The 27,297-nt window shown below is 43.8% G+C and overlaps 1 protein-coding gene across 9 annotated transcripts in view; it reads left to right on the top strand.

Annotated features, from left to right (window-relative positions):
* The window catches only part of DOCK6 (dedicator of cytokinesis 6), a 100,468-nt gene that overhangs the window by 60,366 nt on the left and 12,805 nt on the right, over positions 1-27,297 (top strand). For 6 of the 9 annotated variants that reach the window (XR_010067270.1, XM_063294435.1, XM_063294434.1 and 3 more), the window contains 19 exons: positions 2,640-2,729; positions 4,303-4,398; positions 4,953-5,093; positions 5,919-6,032; positions 6,624-6,794; positions 7,543-7,682; positions 8,898-9,067; positions 11,629-11,780; positions 12,573-12,755; positions 13,680-13,806; positions 14,482-14,566; positions 15,656-15,752; positions 16,652-16,786; positions 17,926-18,078; positions 18,865-19,023; positions 19,854-19,954; positions 20,789-20,981; positions 21,460-21,603; positions 23,468-23,599. Coding sequence is in view for 6 of the 9 variants with exons in the window: in XM_063294435.1 (XP_063150505.1) it covers positions 2,640-2,729; positions 4,303-4,398; positions 4,953-5,093; positions 5,919-6,032; positions 6,624-6,794; positions 7,543-7,682; positions 8,898-9,067; positions 11,629-11,780; positions 12,573-12,755; positions 13,680-13,806; positions 14,482-14,566; positions 15,656-15,752; positions 16,652-16,786; positions 17,926-18,078; positions 18,865-19,023; positions 19,854-19,954; positions 20,789-20,981; positions 21,460-21,603; positions 23,468-23,599 (2,583 nt within the window). In the remaining 3 variants the exon portion in view is untranslated. Of the gene's footprint in view, positions 1-2,639; positions 2,730-4,302; positions 4,399-4,952; positions 5,094-5,918; positions 6,033-6,623; positions 6,795-7,542; positions 7,683-8,897; positions 9,068-11,628; positions 11,781-12,572; positions 12,756-13,679; positions 13,807-14,481; positions 14,567-15,655; positions 15,753-16,651; positions 16,787-17,925; positions 18,079-18,864; positions 19,024-19,853; positions 19,955-20,788; positions 20,982-21,459; positions 21,604-23,467; positions 23,600-27,297 lie in introns of those variants that run through there. The other 3 variants (XR_010067271.1, XM_063294437.1, XR_010067272.1) reach the window with 3 other exon arrangements.

Genomic DNA, 27,297 nt, shown 5'->3' on the forward strand with positions numbered 1-27,297 from the left:
GAAACTTGTAGCTTAGTTCAGGCTTTCCGAGTTCACCAAGATCAAGAATAGATGGTGGTTTGTGCGATTTCTTCCTTTACCCTCTGCTATATGCCTGACCAGTAAGAGGGCCCTAATTTTACCTGCGCTTTTTGGTCAAGCCAGAGATTTTCCTCTCTCCACCCTGACTGTAGAAGTGTTTGTGCTGCAACCCCCAAGCTGCAGTCATAGATAGATAGCAGACATTGGCTTGGCCACTGCTCTTGGCCAGTTTAGGCAAGCTGGCTTGGCCCCGGCTTTCCCTTTTAGCTTTGGTGATAAGTAAGTAACTGCTCCCTGAGCATTTCACTGCAGCCATAGAAAGAAATGGTTTAATTCCTGCAATTCTTCAAGGAATCTAAGGAAAGCAGGCCTTAGTGTTACTTGCAGCAGCCTTCCCCAATCAGGTAACTTTCTGATACTTTAGATTTCAACTCCCACATTCCTACTCAGCATAGCGAAGGCTGCTTCATGGTGTGTAGCATCCTAAATATGGGGGGTGGAGAGTGGGATTGTCTTTCATTCAGGGGCTTCTTCCTTTAAGGAAAAGATGATAGTCTTCTTGGACATACTTGTTCTGTGAGCAGTGCCAATCTTGTGCTTTCACTGATTTGCACATATGTATTTGGAGATGTGTGTGTGCATGTGCATGTGCTGCAGACTTGCTAGTTTGTGCCAGCCCGCTGGTTCTGGTAGAGGATCTGGCTTGTTTTCTTGATTTCATTAGGCAGGACAGTAGTTAGGTATATAACAAAAATTGCATTTTTTTTGAGTTGTTCAAACTTTTCCATACCTGTTTCTTCTTGAATCTGTCTCACAGATCTATAAAGGTTGGCTGCTATTGCAGATTAGGGGTGAAATTGATGGGTGATCCTCTGAAGTTCATGGCAAGGTATTAGTTAAGGGATAATAACAAACAGCCCAGAAAAGTCATAACATGCTAATTAAAACAGGAAACCAAACAAGCTTCTTGCATTGAAGGGAACTGGCTTCCCTTTGGAAACCATGATGGCCAGAAGGTTGGAGATCTGTTTAATTCAGGGCTCTGTGTGAGTTCTTCGGGCTTCTACCCCTTTGGCTGTGCCACCTGGTCTTTCATCCTGTGTGAACAGAACTTTGATCTTCTGTAGTTCTACAGGCCTAGAACTAAGGATCAAGCACAAAAATTGGCTACTTATAAAAAGCTCTCTAAAGGTTTGACGTCTGTCTGTCTGTCTGTTTGAAAAAGAGAGAGAGAGTTGGGAAAATATTCTGAAAATATTCAATTAATATTTGGGAACTGCTGCATCGCTCAGAGGCTATGATTCCTTTGCCATTGCATGATTTCCAGTGTACTAGTTTTCCTACTGTCTTTTCATTCTTGCTCATACAATTGACTTTTAAACAAGTCGTGATTTTGTCCACAGGCGTATACAGTTAAATCCTCTGGGCTGGCAAGTTAATCATTCCCAGTTGTTTATCTGCCTAACTTTTCATTTCTCAAAACACATTTTCTCTTGCTCCACGGACAGCTTACAGCTCTCTACCTCAACAGTGTCAATTGTAAGCACAGTTTTGACACTTGGAACTCATTCAGATGTGAATGAACTTTGGGCTTGTCAGCTCCCGTCTCCTACTCTGTCATGCCCTTGAGGAGACTGGAAATTTTGTTTTATTTTTTAATATTGCCACAGTTTTAGGTTATTTCCAAACTGGACAAATTGTGTCAGTCAATGATGGTGTAATGAAACAAGCCAGTTTAAAACCATGGCTTAGTTAATTTATTTCAAACTGCAGTTAAGATTAACAAGCGTTTAAAATTCAGATATAACTCTAACCTGTGATTGTTTGGTAACAGGAACAATGCTATTGATCTTTTCTTTACAGCCACTGGAATTAGAGAAGCAAAGAGGTTACATGTAATTCGGTTTTAGTTTTATATCCAAACTAAACTTGGGCATGGTTAACATATTTGTAATACTGGCAAGGCAGTAAAGGCCGACTGGCATGTTCTTCTGCCTGTCCTGTCTACCTTCCAGACCATGCTGTTCAGATTGGAGTTATAAGCACATACAGTAAGAGAGATTGGAGCCCGAGATTGGTCTTTCCCCCAGTTCTGGATAGCTAAACCGACTGGAGTGGAAATAAATAGAGTTCTTGCGATTATGATGGCTTTGCCCGGTCATCCAGATTGCAACACAGAATAGATAACAAGCAAAGCTTTGGTATATAGAGAAGGTGAGTTTGATGCCAGGAGGATTCTAGGATGGGCCAGTCTTAAGAGAGTTGGGCAGGGCTTGTCCAGAAGCTGCAGGGGGATGCATGAATGAATGCTGCACTAAAAGAAAAAAAGAAGGAACGTATCAGGTTCACCTGTTTTTGCCCTGCTTTGGGAGTAAGATCCTTTGAGCTGCTTGATCGTCTTGAAGCAGCTCCAGAGTTAGTAAGCCCCCTAACTCTTCTAGCTTCCTCTTTCCCGGCCCAATACAGCTTGCTTTCCAATTCTGAGCAACTTCTCCTCAGGTACGGAAGCCAGGCTCTTTTTCCCTAACCACCACTTCACCGTTTCTTTCATTCTGTGTAATACCTCTTCACCATCACTGTCTCCTCTCTTTTTCTCTCTGCTGCTTTTCCCCTCACAGGCTGCAGAGCGAGCACCTAATCGTATCTCCTCCTATCTTGAGGGCTCCACTTTTGTGCCGGCAGCTCCACTGAGACCAGCAACCAAAAAGGTAGAGAAGGACTCAGACATGTTCTCCATGACAGACTGAAATGTTGATCCTAGGCACGCTTGGGAGGAAGTTGCACTGAGTCAGGCTTAGAATTAAGCTAAAAGGCATCTTGACCAGAAACCTTGAGAACTGAAAGAGATGCTGTAACAGTGTGGTATAGTAGGAATGAATGCGTGGGATGAGGGCGCGTAAGCTCTGCGGAATGGCACAGCTTCAGCTGATGCTCATCTTTCCATAACTGGCTTCTGTCAGCAAAACTCCAGAACCTGCTGACTGCAGGGACCAAGCCACACTAGGAATGATGATAAGCCGATCCTTTACTGTGGTTCAGCTTACTGGGTCCTTCTGTTTTCACTTTTCATTTCTGCCCTTCTGTTCTAACCAAAGACCATGATAGCCTTTGCCACTTCCTCGCTGACTAACTGCTCTGGTTCTTCCATACGTGATACGTCACTCCCCAGACTTTCCTCTCAAGCCAATCTTCTAAACTGCTCTTGGAGTCCACAGAGCTACCAGGGAAGTGTGTGTGGACCAGGCTGTTCACTGTTGACTTGGGCTGTCTGAAGTGGGAGCTGCTCCTAACTGGAGCTTGGAGAGGGAGGAACGCTGTAGTTTGTTGGCTACTTTCGTGGGTGTGCTGTGACTGAAGTTGTTTTTCTTTTATCTCCTTGATGGATGAGCAATATATGGATTACTTTTCTCACTTCTGGAAGCATGTCAGTTTCTAAATGTGCAACTGGTCTGGAGGATGGACTGTGCTATTACGTCTAGCTACAGTATTTGGAGAACTCAAAAAGGCAAAGTTGTAGGCCAGTCATGCCCAAAGACCCAATGATATTAGTATGCATGTCCCAAGTGCTTGGAATTTCAGCCCAAGTTATTTAATACTCTTTCTCTAAACATTTGGATTTATTGCATTGTTTCAAACCATTTGGTACCCAGCCATGATGTAGGTCAGACAGGTCACAAAGATGGATAAAGTGAATAGCATCTAAGTAATTTGATTGGGGATAACAATGCCACAAAAACCTAGCCCCTTTTCTAGCTATCTTTCAGATAGCTATCTGTACTTCTTGTGGATCTAGCAGTAGCTTCTGGGAATCGAAAGGGAGTTGTTCAGCCACTGTGCCAAAACGCTATAATTTGATTTAGAGGGTATTTCCAGAGAAGCTTTTTATTGTACAGTATGGCTGGCCAGTCTTATTCACAGAATTTTACAAGGGGTCCAGACAGCCCCATCCACTGTAGCTGTCCCATATTTATGTTAGTCCCACCACTTTTCCCATCATGTCTTCCCATGGAAAATCTATTTAGGAGGAAAAAACCCAGAAGAGCTGCAGTGTGCCTTTGGCTTTATAGCATTAGGAGTCTCTGAAAGCAGCATCCATGGAAGAATAGGAATGTATGTTGGGATGTATGTTGTATTCTTACTTTTCCCCCTCCCCTGCTGAGAGCTCCAGAAGCACCGGCTGGTGACTGGGGGACTGATTCTGCAGGGCCGCCTCTGAATTGTTCAGTACAGCATGCCACGGCCTGTGTCCTTTGTAACCCTTTTTGCTCTCTGGCCCTGCAGCTGCTTCATGAAGAACTGGCCCTCCAGTGGGTGGTGAGCACCAGTTCTGTGCGGGAGGCTGCTTTGCATCAAGCGTGGTTCTTCTTCCAGCTGATGGTATGTTCAGATTGCCAGTCTTTATGGTCAGAAACGTTGGCTTCTCTTTACTTGCTTAACTTTTTTTTTTCATAGGCAGCCTTTTTGCTATCTGTACAGAATTTTCTGTTCTGTACCATACAAACATTTCCAATTTTCTGTTTTGTCCGTTTAGGTAGTTAGATATAGTAATTGTCCCACCATCTGTATTTGGGAGCAGAGGATGGGCAGTTAAAGAATTTCATTGGCTCCGCCTCTTGCATGTTGATCATGATCGCGTATTTTTCACATTTGAAGTGAAGCCCTCGCCCACATGGCCTATCCTGTTAACTGCTTCTAACTCTTCAGTAAGAACCCTTCAGTAAGGAAAACGACAGAACTAGTCAGGATAGCGATTGAATAAGATTCCTTGTTGGAAGTACAGTTCATAGTTTACTAAAGCACGGGCTAAATGCACTACTCTGGGAGGAGTCACTCTGCCTGCATGGCAGCCTGGATTGGTTGAGGTTCAGACTGGAACCCACTGGATGGACTATTTGGCTGATGCATACAACTGGGACTTGTGCTTCTTGCAGGTGAAGAGTATGGTGCACCATCTGTTCCTATGTGACAAGCTAGAGGCCCCGCGCAAGATGCGCTTCCCTGGCCGCTTTATAGATGACATCTCAGCTCTGGTGGGCACTATCAGTGCTGAAATCGCTAGCCGTTGTCAGAAGGTTTGTGAAAGACTCTTAGGAAAAGTCCAGTCTTAAGTAGCTTCTAGAATGTTGAAGAGAAAGGGAGCAAGGATTAATTCTGGCCTTAATTCCACAAGGTTGGGGCTACAACTGAAAAATAGCTTCTCCTGGCCTTCGTTCCCTTCACATCATGGAACTGGGGTTTAACCAGGAGCGTCTGAGAAGAATGCCGTGGGCAGGTTGATTCCAGTAGAAGGTGGTCCTGCAGATACCTAGGTGCCCAACCCTACAGGGGTTCATAGGTCAAAATCAACACTTTGAATTGCACCCCAAAACCTACTGGCAACCAATATAGGGTCTGAAAGACAAGTGTAATGTGCTTTTCGTGAATAATACCCATCAGTAGGCAGCTGTTCCATTTTGTATTAATTGCAGTTTTTGAAAACTGCAATTAATACAAAATGGAACAGCTGCCTACTGATGGGTATTATTCACGAAAAGCACATTACACTTGTCTTTGGAAAGACAGCCCCAATTAAAGCTTATTGGAATAGTCTAGCAACATAATGATGAGGACATGTGTCACTGTCACAAGAACCTTATCATCTAGGTAAGGCTAGTACTGGTACACCAGCCAAACCTGGGCAAAGATTGCCCGGCAATAGCTGTAACTCCCAAGTCACAGGCCTGTTCTCTCAGGGTCTTGCCCCATTTGCATTCTGCCTGCTGTGCCCACAGCTCACCAGTTGTGGAGAGTGTGAAAAGTCTTTTAATTTGTGCATTCTGCTGCGGCACTCTGTGTGCCAAAGGTCCATAAAAGCCTCGGGTAGTGCCAATTCATAGGTGGTTATGCTGTTTCCATAGGATGTGGAACTGGTGGAGCATCTCAACACTAGCCTGGCTTTTTTCCTCAATGACCTGCTGTCATTCATGGATCGTGGCTTTGTCCTCCTCCTCCTGCGTTCCTATTACAAGCAGGTAATAAGAGGGATTTCAGTGTGCCTTTCTCCCAGAGTTCCCAGTTTCCTGCTGGGGAGGGACCGAGGCTAGCTGCTGATACTGATCGGAGATCTTTATGGTAGAAGAGGAATCCTTTCACTACGTCAGCAAGTTACCTTTAGGAATCCAGTGTATAGTCCAACTGTGTCTATAATTCATTTTGCTATGCACTTGTTTACTTTATTCAACTGTCCTAACGTCAATATTTTTTTTAAAAAAATTGGCTGTGAAGTTACTCAGTAGTGAAGTGGCTCATTGCAGAGTTAGAGCATCATTTTTTGCACAGAATATTTTTGATCCCGTTCTGTGTTCCCTCTCATTCCCCAAACCTAATTCAGCCTCCTTGCTGCTTCCTGCAGAAAGCTTTGCTTGCTGTCTTTTATGGGTGCACACAAAGATAGAGGGGCTTGCCCTGACATATTATTGAGCTTCTGATTTAGTGTAAAAGCTCTGACCTAGTATAGATTGCAAAAGAAGGTTGTTGGGATAACAACCTTCCTGAGCCTGGAAGATGGATCTGCATCGCTCACTAAGACCAGGGTAATTCAAGGCTTTCTTCTCATTCTCCAGATCAATAACTGGCTGTTGACCACACAGAATCCCAATGCCCTCATTGCTCTCAGAATGGACTTGATCCGTATCATCTGCAGCCATGAACACTATGTCACCCTGAACCTTCCCTGCAGTGGCCTCTCCCCTCCTGCTTCCCCTTCTCCCTCCATCTCATCAGCAACTTCCCAGGTAGGTAGACCAGCATGAAGGAAGAGGATGAGAGACAAGAGCCTCTTGCTGAAGATCAGGTTCTCCCCTTCTGTGCTCCCATCACCTCCAGGAGCTACCACCACCCTGAACTTGGAGGTTCTGTTTAGCTGCCAGGTTTCAGGTTTTGGATGGATCCCTCCTCTGTGAATTTTTCCAGCATTTGAAATAGTTGTTGAGGTACGGGGTGGGGGAGAAAGACTTGGGGCTCAGGGAAAATTTGCCAGAGAAATAGGTTTCCAGGAAATATAGGAAAAATGGGAAATGTTGCTTTTGCACTACCTGAACCTCTTACAGGAAAGGCAAGATATAAAAGTAGCGATACAGTATAAAAAGAGGCAGGTAACAATTTGGAGGCAGGTTCAGGACAGGAATTAGCAGAACTGCCAGGGATAAGACAATCAGTGGCAGGAGGTGACAGCAGGGTATACTTTCCCTGGAAAAGAGCATTATTCTATGATGGAAAAGAAACATTTGTGCTGCTGAGTTATCTATTCTTCTTTATAGACACTTGCGCAGCCTTTTGTCTCTTCTCTCTGTTCTCCACCTCCTACTCGCCACTGCAGACAGTCCCTAAAGGGAAGACAGAGCCTGAGTCAGTGATGGATAATAGTGGCTGCAGGGGGGGAAAGGGCCCTTGGATTGCTGCCCTTTGCTTTGTACTCTAAGGGCAGAAATGGCTCGAGATGCGGCTCTGCCTGGCGTTTCATTGGCCGCCTCCTCTTTGCAGAGTTCGGCTTTCTCCAGCCACACTCAGGACCAGCGAGTGGCCAGCATGTTTGAGCTCTCTATAGCCTTTCGGCAACAGCACTTCCTGGCGGGCTTGGTATTGATGGAGCTGGCACTCATCCTGGAGCCTGATGCGGAGGGGTAGGTGTGATCTAGTGGGGGAGACTGAAGCCCTGTGGCTGCATGTGCCCCCCCCCCCCCAAGTCCCCTGGCCACAATAGCCAAAAATGGGAGATACTGTCTTCCACTCCTTCAGGCTGGAAACCAGTGTAAACCAATTCTCGGAGTTAAAAGTCCATGTGTCTTAAAGTTGACAAGGTTGGGAAACACTGGCATAAACCTTACCCTTCCCAAACTCTCTCCCCTGAAACCCTGAAGACAAATAACAGAAAATCCTGGTGCCACCCATGTGTGTGGCACAGCCTTACCCACTTTGGATCTTCAGTTTGCCCTCCCTCTTAAGCACAACCCCAGGCCCACTACAGGACTGTCCATCTTTGGTCAAGAGGATAATTTGCAGTAGAGTGTGTTTTTTATCTCTTTGCCTGCAAATCTCAAAAGTTCCGTCTGAGGCAGTGCCTCACTGAACAAAGCAAATCACAGAGAAGAGATAACCCTGAAATAGAAAGCAAACTGAGGCAGGCTTGTCCCTGTCCCAGAGGAGACCCCCTTCACCTTCTGCCCACAGCTTATGACTGAGGCTTCCTGCCAGAGCGGCTGTTTACGCTCTGAGGCTAGGGCTGGCTTGCTCAGCCTCTCCAGACTACAAACCAGAGCCTTCCGAGGGATGGCTTCTCCTGGAGACGCTGAGCACCATTCTCCAGGCCAGCAAGCCGTGTGTCTTACGTGAATATTTAGCCAGCCACTTGCTGTAACATTAGTGAAGCAATTCTGAAAGAGGCACTCTGTCCGTATGTGCATGAGGCCATTCCCATTAAAGGGTAAAATCTTCTGAATTGAGTGTGACTCCAGCCATGCGGTTTTTTTGGCCACCACATGGAAATGGTTTGCCACTGCCTTTTTCCAGGATGGTTTTGATTTCCCAACCTGGCTGGAGCCTGGTTTTCCCTGGTAGTTTCCTACCTATCCATAGATGAACCAGGCCAGACCCAGTCTAACTTCCTAGTTCAGACAGGGTCAGCCAGGTGCTGCCACCTGCAGGGTGTGAATATTTTTTTATTACTTCCTTACAGCAATTCTAGAATGAGGGAAGGACTTGGGGGCTTCTTTGTTACCCCATGGGCAATGGCCAGCATTTTCCTCTGTCCTTGGAGGAATGAATGAAAGAGCAGTATTTTGTGTCTCTGTTCTCAGAATCTTTTTATGGTATTGCTACTCGTTCCCTCCCTCCATCAGGGCATTCTTCCTGCACAAGAAGGCCATCTGTACCCTACACAACCTGTTGTGCAGTCATGACTCTGATACCCGCTACATGGACCCTGCTGTGCGAGCCCAAGTGGCTCAGCTCTATTTGCCTCTGATTGGCATCATCATGGATGCTCTACCGCAGCTCTATGACTTCACAGGTAAGGCCAGGAGTTGTGGGGTGGGAGGGTAATAGATGAAAGTGGGAGGGTAATAGATGAAAGTGCCAGTGTGTGCAGACAGTGCCAGAGGAGACCACCTTGCTAGACCATTTTTGCCAGTGACAAGTCTGCTGTCCTGTTTTTTTAAGTAGTTAGTCTGTCAGCTTCAGTACAGCTAGATACTTAAGTCAAATTGAAATATAGAAGAGCTATGATGTTGGCGCGTTTTAATGTGTTACCAACAGGGAAGTGGTAGAAAATTCCACAGGAAAATGATTTCCATCCATGCAGAACTATTGAAACAAAGGCCCTTTTTCTTTTATATTGTATTTTCTATGAAGTCATCCATACTCATTATATAATTCCATAAATAGTTCATTTTCCAGGGCACCCGGATTTATTCTGTCTTAGCACCTGTTGTCAAATCAGAATGACTTAATCTGAGCATTCCTAAATTTTGTTATATTGCCTGTAGATTTTATACAGAGTGGATTGTTTGGCACTGCTGTTTTATTTCTTTTTTTAATAGTTCAGTTTTTTAAATTCTTCAGTTTTTAATAGTTTTATAATTGTGTGACTCCTATATACTCATGGTCTTTGATTACAATAAAGCACTGAATTCAATTTGGAGAGAATCAGTTGACCAGTGGGATCCCACTATCCTGGTATCGGTGGTGTCAAAGTGGTTGGAAGTAGGAGTTCTCCCTCCAAGTAAGAGAGGACATTTAGTGATATAAAGCATTGCTACCTGGTTTGCCCAGCCATTTCAATACAATGATCAGTACAATGAAGCCAGGCCAGGCTGACTTTTTAATAGCTTTGCTGTTCTGCACCTGACCAAATAGTTTGAAGTAGCTACTTTTATTAAACACAGCCGTTTTATTTCAAAGCTTAAAATCAGACTTGCTTTATATTTCATTGTTTCTAATCTCTTTGACAATCTATCATAGCTTTTCTTATCAAATTTTCTATTTCTGCTGTTTGTTCTGATTCCTCAGCTAAATCCTTGGCGATGGATACAAATTGATCACCTATATTTATGTCACTTGATTCCAACATACAGATGATAAAAGTCAGCTTTAACAATATATTTGAGAATTGTTCTGTATTGTTCATTTCTTTGTATCAAAAGATCCTTCTGATACATGGGGAACGATATGTAAAATTAAAACCAAATCTAGGAATACATTATGATTTGCCAGACATAAGAATAGGGAAATGATTGTTTCACATTCATGGCTGCATCCATTTTCTTTCCTTACTTCCTTCCTATTCTTAATTAATCCATGTATTCTGGATTAACTCTGCTATCACTAAAGCGTATTTTGCCACTATTGGTTACTGAAACCCCTGTTAGTTGAACAAAACAACTGTAAAATCTATTGGGCCAATACAACAGATTGGCTTTTTTTTTTTAAATAGTGATCAACTTTCAATTATAAAACCTATTAAAATTTGAGTTACCTCACAAAAAGATTCAAACTGGAGATGAATAATTGTGTATCCCATGCCAGTTTTTTTTGTGAAGAACACAACAATTTAAACAAAATTAAAGCAAGTATAATTGAATGAATGACCATGGAGAGATGGAGCAAGAGGCTAGTGAAATAGCAAACAAGACTATTATGAAGGAAGATTAGGAAGGGAAGCCAGAAGAATAATTAGAGTTTAAAGAACTAAAATAAGATCTGGGGCTTGATCTAGGAATCTCACAGCTTGATTGTGGAACCTGATCATTAGGCTTTAGGATTGTGTCAGCTCCTATTCATTGGGGAAATGAGTATAGGTCTGCCTTGCTTAACCCCTATAATTGTAGACAAGTTGTGGTCTCTGGGGATCGGCTGGATGTGCTTCCTGTACCATGAGGGCTCCCACCTATGATTTTCAACTCCAAGAATTCTGTGAGGGCCATACTGGCTTGGGAATGTTGGGAACTGAAGTCCACGCATCTATAATCCACTCAGACTGGGGAAAGCTGCACCTGCTTTTTGGAACAGCATTTTTCCTGAGACTGATATGGCTTCAACCCTGCTGGCCTTTAAAACCTGGCTCTACACATTGGGCCAGGGCAATTTATGTACCTATGTGTTTGTGGTTTAAGTTTTTATCCTCCCCAGCAGGTTTTTATGCTTTTAATCCTCTTTGCAAGCTGCCTTGAGTCATTTGTCAATTGGGCAGCCCTGCAAATCAAACAAATCAACAAAGAAAATGCTAAGAATTTGCTCTCCTGGGTTTGCTTGGTCAGCATTGTAGAACTTCTTGCTTACTGAGTTTGCTTCCCTCCAGATTTAGCGGCCCCAGGCTTAGTCTTGTCAATACTTTTTTCCAAAGATCAGCTTCTTGTTCTAATAACAATGGTTGGTCTTTACTTTAAAAATAAAAATGACTACCTGAAATGGTTTGAAGTACATTTTAACGTTGGTGTACTGTTTTGTTGTGTTCACGATATTTTTAATTGGCAGTTTTCATAGATGGAACACCATCAAAGTAGCTGACTGGGTGGGAAAAAAAGTTGATTTTTTTCCTCTGTTACTCAAGCACTAGCCAATTCTGTTTTACAGAGAACCACATCCAGCGAGGGCGGCTAGCCTCTGTGATGGTTGATGATGGAGATGGAGATGGCAGCACCATTAGCCCATCAGTTGCTATGGCAATTGCAGGCTCTCCCCTGCCTCATCCTCATCGGTCTACAGTATTCCAGATGCCATCAGTGGTGAGTGTCCATTGTTCTTGAGACACAGGAACATAGGACAGAATCCAGGCTTAACAGAGGTGGGGAATTCCTGCACATCACACTCTGGATTTGAAACTTCACATTCTCCAGCTTCAAGTTTCTCTCACAGAGATGAAACCATGTACACAAGGATTGTACTTCTCCCAGTGACATGAATCCAACCACACAAGGACTCTTCTTACATCCACAGGTCTCAGGAGAAGATTCAGCAGATAGGTAGGAACATGCCATCTGAGCAGCCATCTCATAAATCACATGCTCATGCTGAATATTGTGGGACATCCCAAAATAAAAGGCTCTCAAATGCCAAGCTGTGGAGTGGCCACTGAGAATGCATCTAGTCTGCATATCCTTTGATTAAAGCAGTATCTTGAGCAAGCTGGATCCAAGCTTGATAAAAGCATTATAAGCGCAAAGAAAAAATGGCAGTGGAGGTCATTTATTCTGGATGGCATCTAAAAGCTTTAGAGGAGTTACGAAGCTGCCAAATAGCAAGTTAGAACACTGGTTCAGATAGCCCATCCTTTTTGATTGTGACTGGTTCTAGCCAGTTTTTCTTTTCTAACTGGAGATGCCAGGGATTGAACTGGAACCATCTTCATGCAAGCATAGCCCTTCCCTGCAGGTACAACTCTTTTCCCCCTCCTCTGGATTGTAGCAGCTCTTTCAAGTAGAGTTGACTAAATCAGTGAACTTTGATCATGCGCAGCGTAAGACATGTTCAGGAGTTTGTTGCATGAACTGTTCTGAGTGGCTTTTGTCTGTCTGCAGCCTCCCCGCCAGTACAGCATGCTTTCTGCTGAGGCAAGTCGCAATCTGCTGGTGTGTCTCCTCTGGGTACTAAAGAATGCTGATGGAGCGGTGCTACATCGTTGGTTGGCTGACCTCTCGGCTTTCCATGTGAACCGTCTACTTGACTTGCTCTACCTCTGTGTCTCCTGCTTTGAATACAAGGTTAGAAGAATCTGAGAATTATGATATTTTGATCCTGGTCCTCTCCTTCAAAGACTGAGGTAAAAACAAGAGTCCTGTCTTTGGCTCATATACTATTTCCCTAGAAGTTGGTATGGAAGCCAGAAGTATAATTCATAAGCATTTTTGTCACAAGGTCCTAACCTGAGTATGGAAAATCTTTATCGAAGAGCAACATGGTGCTTAGGAAAACCTGGAAAAAAAATAATGTATTGAACTTTTAAGAAAAACATAATTGTAATTTAGTCTATGAAGTATTTGAATGAATACCGAAATAATTAATTCACCTGAGTCAAATAGCAGGATAGCAAAAGCAAATGAATAAAGACAAGTGTTATCCTTGCGCTGTGCTTTTCATTATTAAGTGCAGATCTTAAGTATTATGAACGCAAAGCCTCAGGCAGACAGGTTGGTTAGGGATGGGAAAGACTAATGTTGTTTGTGTGGAAACTGGATGAGAAGACAAATGCAGGAAAAAAACTAGACCAGTGACTTGAAATAATTTAGTTTGGCCACCATATTACCAGCATTTCCATAAAATATTGAGAAGTCTCTTGAATTTTTTTTAAAAAAGGGATTGTTGATGGCAGTGAGTGGAAATGGGGGAGGGAATGCTGTGTTAGAACTGGAAAATTGAAATGGGCTTAGTGCAACTGAGATGTGACAACTTTCTAGAGCAACTGGTGCTGGGAATGTAAGCTGATTTGGCTTCAGCCAGCAATACTTTTGGTGGAGCCAACGAACTGTGATGTTCACTACTGAACTCCTTTTGAAATAGGCCTTTGATTACTTTGTTCTGTGGGAAGCTGTGTTCCTATTTCTGAAGAACTCTGGGCAATTGGCTGGCAGATCTTGGTCCTGCAAGTATCTCCTCCTTGCTTAATGAGGACTGATGCCATCCCATAGGGCAAAAAGGCCTTTGAACGCATCAATAGCCTGACCTTCAAAAAATCTCTGGACATGAAAGCGCGACTGGAGGAAGCCATCTTAGGCACTTCTGGGGCACGTCAAGAAATGGTTCGACGCAGCCGAGGTGAGACCAGCCAAAGTGCAGGGGGGAGTGGGAGGCCCCAGCACAACTCTGCTTCCACCATTCCCTCTCCCCATGAGGTGGACCATCATTTCTGGGCCACGTTTGTTGCAAATTTAGTCAGTGATGCCAAAGATTCCCTCCCTGAAGAAAATGAACACATTGGGTTTGATTTTCCTTATTTTTCAGATTGGTTCAGATGGAAAGACATAAGAAAGAAGCTTCTGTTTGTTGTAGTGGTATGGAAATGGAGCCATAATTAAAGACAGCTTTAATTTGCACCAAAATAAAGCCTGACAGTTCTATCTGAAATAAGGAACTTCTGTTTGAAATAAAATCAAAAACCCAGATGGGTCTCCCGTCCTGTTCCAGAGAGCAACAAGCTGGTCTTTTTTTTAAAGATTTTTTTTTATCCCGCCTTTATTATTTTTTGTAAATAACTCAAGGCGGCGAACATACCTAATACTCCTTCCTCCTCTTTTAACCCCACAACAACAACCCTGTGAGGTGGGTTGGGCTGAGAGAGAGTGACTGGCCCAAGGTCACCCAGCTGGCTTTCAGGCCTAAGACGGGACTAGAACTCACAGCCTCCTGGTTTCTGGTCCAGAGGCTTAACCACTCCACGTTTCGTATTTATGCAGCAGTGAAAGTCAAACCCTTTTCCCCCTTTCTCGGCAGAGCGCAGTCCCTTTGGAAACCAAGAAAACGTTCGCTGGAGGAAGAATATTGCTCACTGGAGGCAGAACTCGGACAAGGTGGACAAGTGCGTTTGTGGGTAATTCTGGCAGAGAGTTCCTATCTATACCCGCACATTCTGCTGCTGGGGAGTTGGTGTGGTACACAATGAGTGGCCACGTGTAATTTTGGAGAAGGAGGAGATTTTTCTTCTCCCTTTCATTTCTTAGTAACATGTTCACTTTTCCTCCAAAGAAGGAGAAAAAGTTGATTTCCTGATTGCATGTTATCTTACAGAGCCACTTCACTGGGCATTTCTTATTCTAGCAGCTGTATGAGTTGAAGCCTCTGGAAATAACACAAAAAATTAAATGATGCTCTTCTCAAGTCAGTTCAGAAATTGGGAAATAGGGGTCCTAGCCTTAGCTTCACCTCTGTCTGTGAGTTTCAGTGGTTTCCTTCAGAAATTTTACCTTTCCCGAAAGGAGTTAACTCGTGGTCATGGCTAAGGCACTTACCCAGCCACAGGAACCAGACTTGGGTTCAGTAATACAATAGTAGCCTCTCACCGTACCTGACTGTGGGGCGTAAGAAGAGCCCTGCTGGACCAGGCCCTAGGCCCACCACGTCCAGCATTCTGTACCGTCTGGTGGTCAACTGGATGCATGGTGAAGTTTACAGGCCAGGCCGGGAGAGCGACAGTTCCCTTCTACAGTCACGTCCCAGTCATGCCCCAGCAACCAGTATTCAAGGCTTTAGTTAGCCATGGTTTAAAATGTGATTTTATGTTGTTGCACAGTCCATCAAATTGGTAAAAAGCTTTTTAAAAAATCTATAGCAGAAAAGGCCAAGTCCAAAAGGTAAATTACCAGGCAAAATGTGCTTTTTACCTCTGCTTCCCAGCCCGTAGCCTTCCATGAACTCACAGCCTAATTTTCTTGCCCTTTGGTAATTTGCCAGGGGAGGGATAAGCCAGCAGTTTTGGGGTAGCCAGTTGCTTTCACAGACATGTCTTGGGGGGTGCTCCTTTTTAGGAAAAGGCAGTTCTGCCCTTTGGCTCTGAAGGCTACGTAGGGTGGCATGGTGATCAGGAAACAACTAAATGACTTTGCAAACTTAGATTAATGTCTGGTCATGCAGAATGTCCTAATGTCCACTTTCTTTATCACTTGCTTAGGTCAAAGGAAGAGATGGAACATGATGCTTTAGTAGATGGAAACATGGCCACAGAGGCCAACATGGTGGTGCTGGATACCCTGGAAATTATTGTGCAAGTAAGATCTAGCCTTGCTATACTCATTGCGACAAAGCTTTGCGTTTCAGTAGACCTGTCTTGTCCTCCAAACGTGAGGGTTACCCCTATCTCTGTTGTGGAGCATTCAGAACTGGCCTTAAAGAGAAAAGATTCTGCTTCCCACAATGTATCTGGCAAGTTAGCTCATGAACATGGGGAAGGGGGTGAGAGAGAAAAAGACACAAAGTTTTCCAAAAGACATGGAAACCAAAACATATTACATTTATTACAATTCCTATCTCTATAATAATATCTTTGGTGGTTGCTACACATGGCAGTTCTTAGAAACACAGTTGAGCAAAATGAAACTAATATGCTGGGGAAGGCCTGAAGCTAAAGGATGGATGGGTAGCATGCAGAAACCAAGATGAGCCACAGACGCTAGGAAGGAAGACGTGTCTATGACGAGCAGGAGCTTCTCTGAGTTCTACTGGTGAAAGAGACAGTCTGTCTAAGTGGAAAACCAGACCAAGTCCTGCTCAGTAGGAGAGAGCTTTTTCCAGGCCCTCATGTCACCAGCCATAACTGAGGTCTCTGTCCTCAGTTGTGTTGGCTTCTCCGCCTGCAACCAAAGTTTGGCATCTTGGTGTACTTCTTTATTTATCAATATGCTTTACATAAGGAAACTCTGTTTAAAGTGAGGTAGGAAACAGCTTTTTTTTAAATTTAAGACATGCTACCTTTCTTGTGATAAAATGCTTCCTTGGAACACATTGGGAATCTCACTCACTTGTGCAGCTGTCATTTTTGTTCTTAGTTCTATGTTGGAATAAAGAGTGCGGTATCATGAAACCCTCCTTCGTTGCTTCTATATAGCTTCCTTCATTCTGGAGTGATACCTAATGAATTCAATTTTTCCTTCCTTCCTCCCCCCTGTAGACAGTGATCTTGTCTGAAGCCAAGGAGAGTGTCCTGGGTGGGGTGCTGAGGGTGCTTCTTCACAGCATGGGCTGCACACCTAGTGCTGCCTTCTTGCAACACTGCTTTGCCACCCAGAGAGCACTAGTGAGCAAGGTGAGTCTGCTTGGTGTGGAAAGTCTCACCAAGTGCAGCTCCTTCTAGTCAGACCGCAACTTTCGCAAGGGTCATTTCTCTCAGATGCTTCACAGGACAGGTAGAGTATTGGCTTTGTTTGGAACCCTTCAGGCAAGTAGGGGCCCTTTCCTCTTGTCTGTCCTTTGGATTTCTAGCTGCTGTCAGTCACCCTGTGCTCTCTACCCTAGGACTTTAAGATTGGCTAGGGGGTGTCTTACTTGCCCAGACACCTCTTTGTCTGAGATTTGCCTTCTATTGTCCAAAACAGTTTTCCTCAGTCACTATTCTCCAGATGTGGAACAGCCCACATAAAGAGACTGTCACATTGTTCAAGGTCCAGTGAAAGGCACAAGTTAGATCTTATTGTTCTGAATGCTTTAGTATCTTGCTTTTTAGAAGTGTTCACACAATTGGGTTGTAAATTTTACCAATACCAATTGTGTGGAATCTCCAGTACTTTCTGCCCATCCTGTACAACAAGCAGAGTGGGTATACTACAGCCCCCTTGATTAAACAATGTCATTTGTCAGGACATTGCCTTTTCTGTTGCAGTGCCTGCCCTCTGGAATAGTATCCCTCTAGAGATTTGCATGGCTTCCACCCTGATGGTGTTCAAGAAGTCCCTGTTCCCCCAGGCCTTGGGTTAGGTTGGGTTAGGATTTATTTATTGTTTATTTATTTATCAAACTCTATCACCGCCAATCTCCCTCCCAAGGAGGGACTCTGGGCAGTTTACAATAAAAACAAGATTAAAATTAGAAACATTTATAAATACAATAAAGATAAAAATATAATGGAATCTAGATGGCTAAGAGTTCGTAATCAGTCCGTGAGTGTAATAGGTCCTAGAGAATCACTCTAGGGCGTTAGCCATCCCCAGGTGTAGCTATTTCATTTGTTTAAAGGATTATCTTTTCAGACACGCAGAGTTTGTGTTTCTTGTTATTTTATTATTTTTATTATATTTTAATGTTGTATGCTGCCCAAAGTCTTACAGAATTGGGTGGCCTTCCACATCTATTAAACGAATAACAAAATAATAGAATGCTTATCTGCAGCCATTAGAAAGGCAATTTTTATCACTGTTAAATCAGATAACTTGAATCCCATGCTTACAGTTCCCTGAAATGCTTTTTGAGGAAGACACTGAACTATGTGCTGACCTGTGCCTGCGCCTTCTACGCCACTGTAGTAGCAGAGTAGCCATCATCCGCACCCACGCAAGCACCTCACTCTACCTTCTCATGAGACAGAACTTTGAGATTGGCAATGTAAGTGCTATGGGGAAGATGGGGGCGGGGAGCTGGGAATGTAAATGGGTAGGACAGTTCCCCCATGCAGCTGCTGCCTTGGAGGCAGGGCAAGTACCTGCCAGGATCTGGGCAGCTGGATTGGTTCGCTCATTCCAGAAATATTGCCTGCCCATATTTTTCTCCCCTCCATTTATTAGTGTTTTGGGCCTGGAGCCTGTTTTACATTACTTTGCAAGGTACTATGGACATTGTTTATTTATCTGTCTGTCGGCTTACTGCATTTATAATGCATTTATATCCCATGCCCCTGTTGTGTCTTTCCATTTTATGTTTAGGCCCCTCCCCCCCCAAAATCCTGTAATATAGGTTGAGCTAAGATATAAGTGCTTGATCCCATGAGCTTCATGTCAAGGGGAGACATGAAGCAGGGTCTCCCCAGTCCCAACCAAACAACCTGTCCATTCACCATGCTTGCTGACCTTCATGGTGTTATATTTAAAAATGAGGAATAAAGTATTTATGGCAGCCCAAGGCCCTAGCTGCCTTTCTTCAGTGGTTCTTACAGAAACTGAAAATGTCACCCTTTCAAAACGCAAGGAGCCATCATCCCTTCCATTGCACTTGTTTGCAAAGTGCTTAGTGCTTCCGGACATTTGCCTCAGAGGTTTTCGGCTTGTGTTGGTCAGCTGAAGGAACTAGATATGATCAAGAAAGCAGGGTTTTTCTTTTCTATGTATGTCTGAAATTTTGTTAACGTTAAAGAGAAGTAATTTCTAGCACTATTTTTGGAATTTTCTTGTAAAGAACTTTGCCCGAGTGAAGATGCAGGTCACCATGTCACTCTCCTCACTTGTGGGAACCTCTCAGAACTTCAATGAGGAGCACTTGCGGCGCTCACTGAAAACCATCCTTACCTATGCTGAGGAAGACCCAGAGTTGAGAGAGACAACCTTTGCTGAGCAGGTATCATTGCACGCGGTCCCATATATTGCCAGCAAGAAGTTTGGGGCAAGGCCTTGGCCCTGGCTTGGATTGCCATCACCCAGCCTGGAAGTACTACCTTCTCCTTTAAGAGTCAAAGAACTTAAAGCATGGCATTTGACTAGTTCTCCTCTTCTTGCCATGAGTCCTATTCCTTTGTTTCAGAGCGTTGTCTAGTGTATCTCCATATGGACGTCTGTAACCAAATAAGATAAGTAGCTTTAAATGAAGGAAAGCCCAGAGAAAGTACATGGGAAAAACTATCTAAAGGGAAGTTATGTACTGAAGTGTAGCTATTATATGAATAAGGAAATGGAGAGTGGCACCGTGGGCAATGTGGAAGGCAGTGTTTAGCAGGCATGCCAAACATACAGAGCACAGATAGGAGACTGGATCTGGGGAGAAAATGGGGGAGGGAACGGATACTGAATATACATGAAAAAAAATCCATGTATTTACAGCATTTTAAAATTTAGAAAAAAGTTTATTCATATAAATAAAGCTGTTCTTCAGGACAGAATAATAACCAGTTTTCTGGTTGGTGTTGTGCAGAGTAGTAATAGTATCTTGCAGAAGGAAGGGTTTGTCTTTCCAAACATTTAGTAATAATATAATGGAGATAGATCTTTCTGTTTATTACAGACACGAAATAAAAACAGTTTGCATGAAACAGTAAGATTTCTCTGATTAAAAGAAAAAGAATTGTTTTCCTGCAATCACCTCTAAGCCAGAATCTATCACATTGACATGGATTTTTACGAATAGTTTTCCACTGCTGCTAACAGAAACCGCTTTCTCCTTTTCCTGCTCAGGTGCAAGATCTTGTCTTTAATCTGCACATGATCCTGACAGATACAGTAAAGATGAAGGAGCATCAGGAGGATCCGGAGATGCTGATAGACCTGATGTATAGGTACGGTCGCAGCCAGGAAGGAATGGGAACACCCTGGAGCCGGAAGAGTTTACTGTCTCAGCCTGGGTTCTTCCCTGGATGTTCCGCAGAGAATCAAGACGAACTGGTTCCAGGTGCAGCTGTCCCAATTTCTTTGCCTTGATCCACTGTCCTTTTAGGGAAGGTCCAGAAAGGACAGTTGCCATTAGGTCCTTGGTTGGACAGCCGCGATGAGCATCCACCACGAGGAGCTGAGGCTTTCCAGACAAGAAAAGGGATGTTTCTTGGTATTGGTTTTATTCAGGTCAACCTCTGTCACAGCCAATATTGAATAATTAATTATAGAAAGGAAGAGGGAAGCTTGGGATGTTCATGTCTTTAATATAAAGACATCAGGCATTTTGAGCTGGGAAAGGAAGGAGTGCATGGCTGTCAAGGAATGTCAAAGGAGAAGACTATCAGAAGGGGTTGGAAAGATCTTTCCTCGTTTCCATCCAAGGTGAATGGCCAGGTGACAGCTCCCCTCAGAAATTTGCGGCTAGAACTGCCATTGTTTCAGCTGGTAGGCAATTACAGCCCAAGACACCTGAAGGGCAAACAGATGGGAAAAGCTGTTAACCGACCTGAGCAGAAACGCACTTGTCCTCCATTTAGAGCTCTGAATGCATATGCTTTTGAAAGGTACAAAATGGAACTAAAGAACATAGCAATGTCACTAAAAATCACCCTGTAGATATTCGTGAGAAAAACACTGGCAGGGTCTCCACCTCACATACTGTAAGAGGGTGGGGAAGGCACTTAGTAGACGAGTGTAAAAGCCGAGACTTTGGCCTCTGACCCCAACTTGCTTCTCAGGATAGCCAAGGGATACCAGGCATCACCAGATCTGAGGCTGACGTGGCTGCAGAACATGGCGGCAAAGCATTCGGAGCGTGCAAACCACGCAGAGGCAGCACAGTGTCTGGTGCATTCTGCTGCCCTGGTCGCTGAATACCTGAGTATGCTGGAAGACTGCCGCTACCTACCTGTGGGCTGTGTCACTTTCCAGGTAAGAAAAGGAGGCAAGAGCGGAGCATGGGCTGTAGAAGGATTGAACTGCTGCTGCTCTAGAGTAGTGCATCACCTCTGTTCATTCAGTCTGGACTTTTATGTCTACTGTTGAAAGAAAAACTTGAAGCTGTTTATTCTCACCTTCCTTATCCAAGTTCTCAACAGAACCAGAAAGTGAGCATAGATGCTCCCTGCCCTAGTAAGGCCTTTATTTTTCATTGAAGTTGTAGAGCAAAGGTCTTTAACTGACTCCCTAAAGATATTTCGGAATTCGATTTATGAGCCGTTGACAAATGGCCAGTGACGAAGCGTTGTGGGAGTTGTCAGCCACGGTATCTGGAGAAGACCAGGTTGCCTACCTCAGCTCTAGACAGCGTTATTCCTCTCCATCTGAGGGGCTTTGTGGGGAGGAGTCTGTAAGAAGAGGTCTGTTTCTCTCTGACTCAGTCTCTCAATAATTGATCTCTGTTTCCCAGAACATCTCCTCCAATGTGCTAGAAGAGTCTGCGGTTTCAGATGACATCTTGTCCCCAGATGAAGAGGGCATCTGCTCTGGAAAATACTTCACGGAACAAGGGCTGGTGGGGTTGCTTGAGCGAGCAGCTTCTTCATTTACTTTGGTAGGAGCTTCAGAGGTGGCAGGATGGGGGCTTGCAGGGTGGCAAGAGCGGTGCATTTATTTCCAATGTACAAAAGCATTCCGTATTGCCTTGATGATACCTGGCTGGTTTACTAACGGGAGAACAGACAAGAAAACAGCCTGGCTTCTTAGGCACTGGAAAACAGTTCATATCATGGCTTCATATGCCCAGCTTGAGCCATTTTGCTTGCTAATCATTTGGAACGACGTACGAAAGATTTTGAAGGGTCAGGGAACGGCACAATTTCTGCCCTTCCACAGCAGCAATTCTTGTCTGTGTTGGCATGGCTAATGCAAAGCACTCGTGATGGGTGGACGTCACATAAATCTGAACTGCATCAGGTCAGGGTCAGAACCCAAGTGGCTGTCAGTACCTTGGACAGCATATAGCAGGACATTGTGGTTAATGCTGTTGTCCTAGGAAAGGACTGCTGGCACCTGAGACCATAGAAAGACTGGCATGTTTTCCTGCCAGTTGTTGACTTATGTTCTTAAAGGGTCTGTGGCCGCCTTTCTCTAGCCTTAGACTCTGACACAGGAGAGTCTGTAGTTGAGGGAAGGGCTCAAGCAAACCCCCTTTTAGACATGTCAGCCCAGTTGATGTCAGTGAATGCATGCAACTGTGAATAAGGCTACATTTCCAGGTCACGCCTTAAAATAAATTTTAAACAAAAAATCTTTGTACACTACATTTCAGTTAATTGTACTTTGCATAGTACATTTCCGTCATCAGGACAGAAGATGGTTTTTGATGTTTAGATGGGATGGATTATAGAAAGAAGGGAGTCATCAGGTAACTTTAGAGAGAGAGGTTAAAATATAAGTGTACTTACACCTGCTCTGAATAATATTGGAAGCTACTTTATATCATTATATCTTTCTTTATATCTTTCCCTTTTTTCTACTTCCTTCTATTTTCTTTCCTTATTGCACTTTTAGCTTTTTCTCTTATTTCTCTCTTTTTCATTTTCTCTCTCCTAATTTAGTTAGTATTAGTCCTTATTATTGCTCCTAAAACTTTTAATAAAAATTATACCGAAAAAGTGGGGGGGCAGAAGATGGTTGTTTGTGTAACAGTAACAATTAGATGCTTTCTTCCATGGGACAAAGCAAATTATTCCTCAAGGGGCATCTATCAGTCTTGGTACAATCCTTAGGAGAGAAACGTTGCCAGTCTTCTACAAAGTAGCCTTGATTTCTATTACTATTTGTTTTCATACTTCTGTGATGAAGAGAAAAACTGATAGAGGTTCTCGTTCTTTCATGCTGCTGCTATCATATATGCCAGATGTGTGGACCAGGGATTGTTCTTCTTTCAAACCTCTGACAACTGGACTGATTTTGTTTGTTTGTTTATTTTTCTATCCTGCCTTTATTATTTTTACAAGTAACTCAAGGCGGGGAACCTACCTAATACTCCTTCCTCCTCCTATTTTCCCCACAACAGCAACCCTGTAAGGGGGATTGGGCTGAAAGAGGGCGACCGGCCCAAGGCCACCCAGCCGGCTGTCATGCCTGAGGCGGGACTAGAACTCTCGGTCTCCTGGTTTCTAGCCCAGCGCCTTAACCACTGTGCTGGAACCTGATGGCTGGAAAGTGCCCTGATCCTAAGGGATTAGGGGTTTCAGGAACTAAGTGGATGTCATCTAGCTTTATGAAAGTGCTGACTTCTCAGTGTAAGCCTCTCATTGTTTAGGTGTTACCTAAGCTGTTCCTGGAGTTCCTACCTAGCCAGCTGGTTGAAGCACTGACTGCTTCTCCATACCAGTTGTTCCTCGTTCCTCCTGTCAGCTGTCCTGATGGTTCCAGTGCCCTCTGAATTTCTGCTGCTTCATTCTTCCCAGGGTGGACTTTATGAGGCTGTCCATGAGACCTACAAGATCCTCATTCCCATCCATGAAGCCAACCGTGACTTCAAGAAGTTGGCAGTTCTGCATGGCAAACTGCAGGATGCCTTCAGCAAGATAACCAGCCAGGTGAGAATATTCTGTAGCAGGGTTTGTTGTAGTATCTCATTTTAGGAGGTGAATTAGGGTGATGATCAAAGGGAGTGTTACCTCCTCTCCTCGGATGCTTTCCCAAACATTCTTGTGTTCCATTTTGTTGTCTGTGTCAGAAAAAATAAACACAGGCTAGGATGGCACATCATGTTAAGCTGCAGTTCGTTAATGTCATAATGAAAGGCCAGTGTAATCTTGAAATGCATTAACCGAAGCATTGCATGCCAGCCAGGAGGAAACATTTCCATTGCACTCTGCACTGCTAAGACTGCAGTTGGAATGTTGCATTCAGTTCTAAGCACCGTACTTTAAAAAGGCCATGGAAAAGCTGGAGCAGGTTCAAAAGAGAGACCAAGATGGTAAGGGGTCTGGAAACAAGCCCCTAGACAAACAGTTGAAGGAGCTGAATGCTTGCAGTGCAGAAAACATATGTCCTCTATAACTACATAACAGTCTCCATGTGCAAGAGTGGGTGACTTGTTCTTTTATTAAAACCAGGAGAGGGACAAGGACCAGCAGGATGAAACAAAAAAGAGATCTAGGTTGGATATTTGGATGAGTTTCCTAATGGTTAAGTGGAACTTCTGCTTAGAACGATGGTGGGCTTCCTTATACTGTTGCTTTTTGAGTGGAAATTGGATGTCTACTTGTTAGGGATGGTTAATGAATTCCTACATTGAGCAGGGCGTTGAGCTAGATAACCAATAAGGTCCTTTCAGACTCATACATCCTATGATTCTGTGGTTCTCTAAAATAAGCCAGAATGTTTAGGCTCCATACATGAAGCAGGAACCAAACAAGCCACACCATGGTTGAGTGAGTATGATTTGAGAACCAAACTACTGAATCCATTTGGATAACTTCATTAGAAGTTATCACAGCTAATGTTATATGATACCAGTTTGAATTTCAGAACTAAAAGAGTTCCTTGAAGGGGGGATGAGGCATATGGCTTTAGTGTGATGTCACTTTTTCATATCATAGATTCCATAAAGAAAAATGGATGGGCAGGAAAATAAAAAACCTGTAGAACTCATTATTCACAATTAGTATTCCATTTATTTCTATTTGTTTCATTGTATAAATATGGATGAGGGTAGAAAATGCTGTTAGGAATTGATGAGAACCATGCTAATTTCAGGTAGCTTCATCAGCCAATATGTTCTTTTTTCCTGGGCCAACATCCTGGGATAAGTATTTCAGGGTCTCAGAATGGTAATCATCTATTTATGTGGTCAGATCCTGTAACTGACTTTTTCTTCATTGTTGAGATCTTAGATGGCAACAGATCTAAGAATGAAAGGACAGACTGAAGCTAGGCATAAAATGCCAATTTCTAGCTGTTCCATTAAAAAGGGTAGGGAATTTCGCACTGTAGAATTAACTCTCTCCCCACCCATCCCCATCCCTATTCCTAAAGAACAGGTACTGTAAGTTCAGTTCAGACATACACTTGGGCCTTAGCCAGTGATCAGTTAGAGGCTAGATGCTGAGCTTCAAGAAATTAACTACCTTTTCTTCTGCCTGTTTTCTCTGTTTCCCCCGTCCCCTTCGTTTTGTCAATCAGGCCTCTGGCTGGGAGGTAGGCTACAATGTGTCTTGCTTCTTCTTGTGTGTGTGTGTGAATGTGCATGCAGCTTTAGTCCTATAATCTCCAGACTTTCTCTGTGCATTTATCACTAAACTCCACTACAGCCCTTTTATTACAATTACATAGTAAGAGAATAGAATCTCTTATTTATCCTGAGCAAAGTAGGGTATGTCTCTGTGTGTGTGTGCCTTAAAATGTCCCTAATCCACAGTTAAAAATGAAAACAGTGCAGGGAAACCTACTGTCTGGATCTCAGTTCCACACCTACATTGTTGTCCTCATTGTCCCAACTACAGGTAGTCCTTGGTTTACAACAGCCATTGGGACCGGAATTGCCATCACTAAGCGATGCAGTCATAAAGCGTGACATCATATGACCATGCCACTTAGCAATGGCAGTTCTGGCAGTCCAGGTTGCCGTCATTAAGTGAAGACCTCACATGACCACGACTTCTGATTTCCTGCCAGCTCCCCCATTGACTTTGCTCATGGGAGCTGGCAGGGAACATCAGAAATCATGATCACATGACCGCAGCTTGCCGCAATGTCATAATTGCGAGCCAGGCGCCAAGTGTCCAGATTGCAATCATGTGACTAGGGGGACCCTGCAACAGCCAGAACTCCAAGGACTGGTCGTAACTACCACTCGTTCAGCACTGTAAGCTAGAACAGTTGCTGAACGAGTGGTCATAACCCACAGACCACCTGTATATGCCATAGTGATCTTACAAATGTCTTTATAAATGCTAGAGCCATTTGTCTGTGACAAAAAAATCTGGATGTATGACCCACCTCTTGCAACAGCAAAACAGTTTACTATTTTCAGTGTGAGCAGAATAGCAATTTTGACACACACACCAATGAAAAGTGAAAATCTGGAAAAGAAGCATCTCCGTATAACAGACAGACACTGCTGGTCCCATAGCATTGATCTAAGTTCTGCACAGAAACATGGCTCTACAGGGCTCTGACGGTCAGCCCATTCAGTAAGTTTTGTTAATTGTTTGTTGATTTGATTGTTACCCTTATTTCTCTGGCAAGACAGCAAACAAAATTTGAAAACCAAAACAGAACTTAAGAAACTTGAAAACACAGATTGAAATTAACAATAATAAAGAACTAAAATAACCCAGCAATGAAAAGATGGGTGAAAGAGATTGTTCTTTACAGATTTCCTAAACAGTGAGAGGGCAGGGCGGGGACCAAATGCATTGCCCAGAGTGCTTGTTCCTTAGTTTGGAGGCAACACAGGTGAGGTCTGTCTCCTGTGGGGGTGGGCCTCTGGTTCAAAAGGGCCTCTCCTGCTTAATTAGCAACCAGGCAAGTTTGTAATGGGAAGTAGCCAGGCCCTAAGCCATTTAGGGCTTTAAAGACCATCAATGCCAATGCCTTCCATTCTGTCAAGTAAGCCGTTGGTAACCAAAGCAGGACTTCAAGTACAGGCAGCAGTACAGTCATTATCAAGAGGAACAGAATTCTGTATTTGCACACTACCCTTGCTTATAAGAGGGGACAATCCCTTTCCGTTTTAAATGAAACATTTTGTGACTTCGTTTGAGTAACCTACATAATTCTCCTATGCTGTAGAGGACCTGGAGCCAAAAAAAGGCCACCAGAACAATTCCTACTGCAGCTTCAGCCCCTTTGAAAAAGCTTAGGTTGATGAGCCTCTTGATCATCTCCCCACTGGTGGTGCTGCCACAGGGAGGAACATAACATTGGTTTGTGGGGGGACATGAGGTGTGACCTATTTCTTAAGAGTTATTGGGACTGGCGGGCCTTCTTGCTGGGAAACGCCACGCACAGTCAGTGCCACCAGCCGCTGACTAGTATGGATTAACTGCAGTCCTTCTGCTCCAGCTTACTCCGCGGTGTTGTTCTCCCTCCTCTCCTTGGTGGTTCCCTGCCTTGCCATTGTCCATGTTCTTGTTCTACTGCTTGAGGGCTTGTCTTGTGTGGCTCACACTTCCCAGAACTGCCCACTCCCCACTTTGAATTGTAGAGGGAAAAGAGAGCTCTCCTGGCCATGCTCGTCCTGTGGTCCCTTGCCCTGTTCTCTCTGCTTCTCAAAATAAAAGCCTGG

This window comes from Candoia aspera, chromosome 2 (assembly GCF_035149785.1).
Source record: "Candoia aspera isolate rCanAsp1 chromosome 2, rCanAsp1.hap2, whole genome shotgun sequence".
Lineage (NCBI taxonomy): Eukaryota > Metazoa > Chordata > Lepidosauria > Squamata > Boidae > Candoia > Candoia aspera.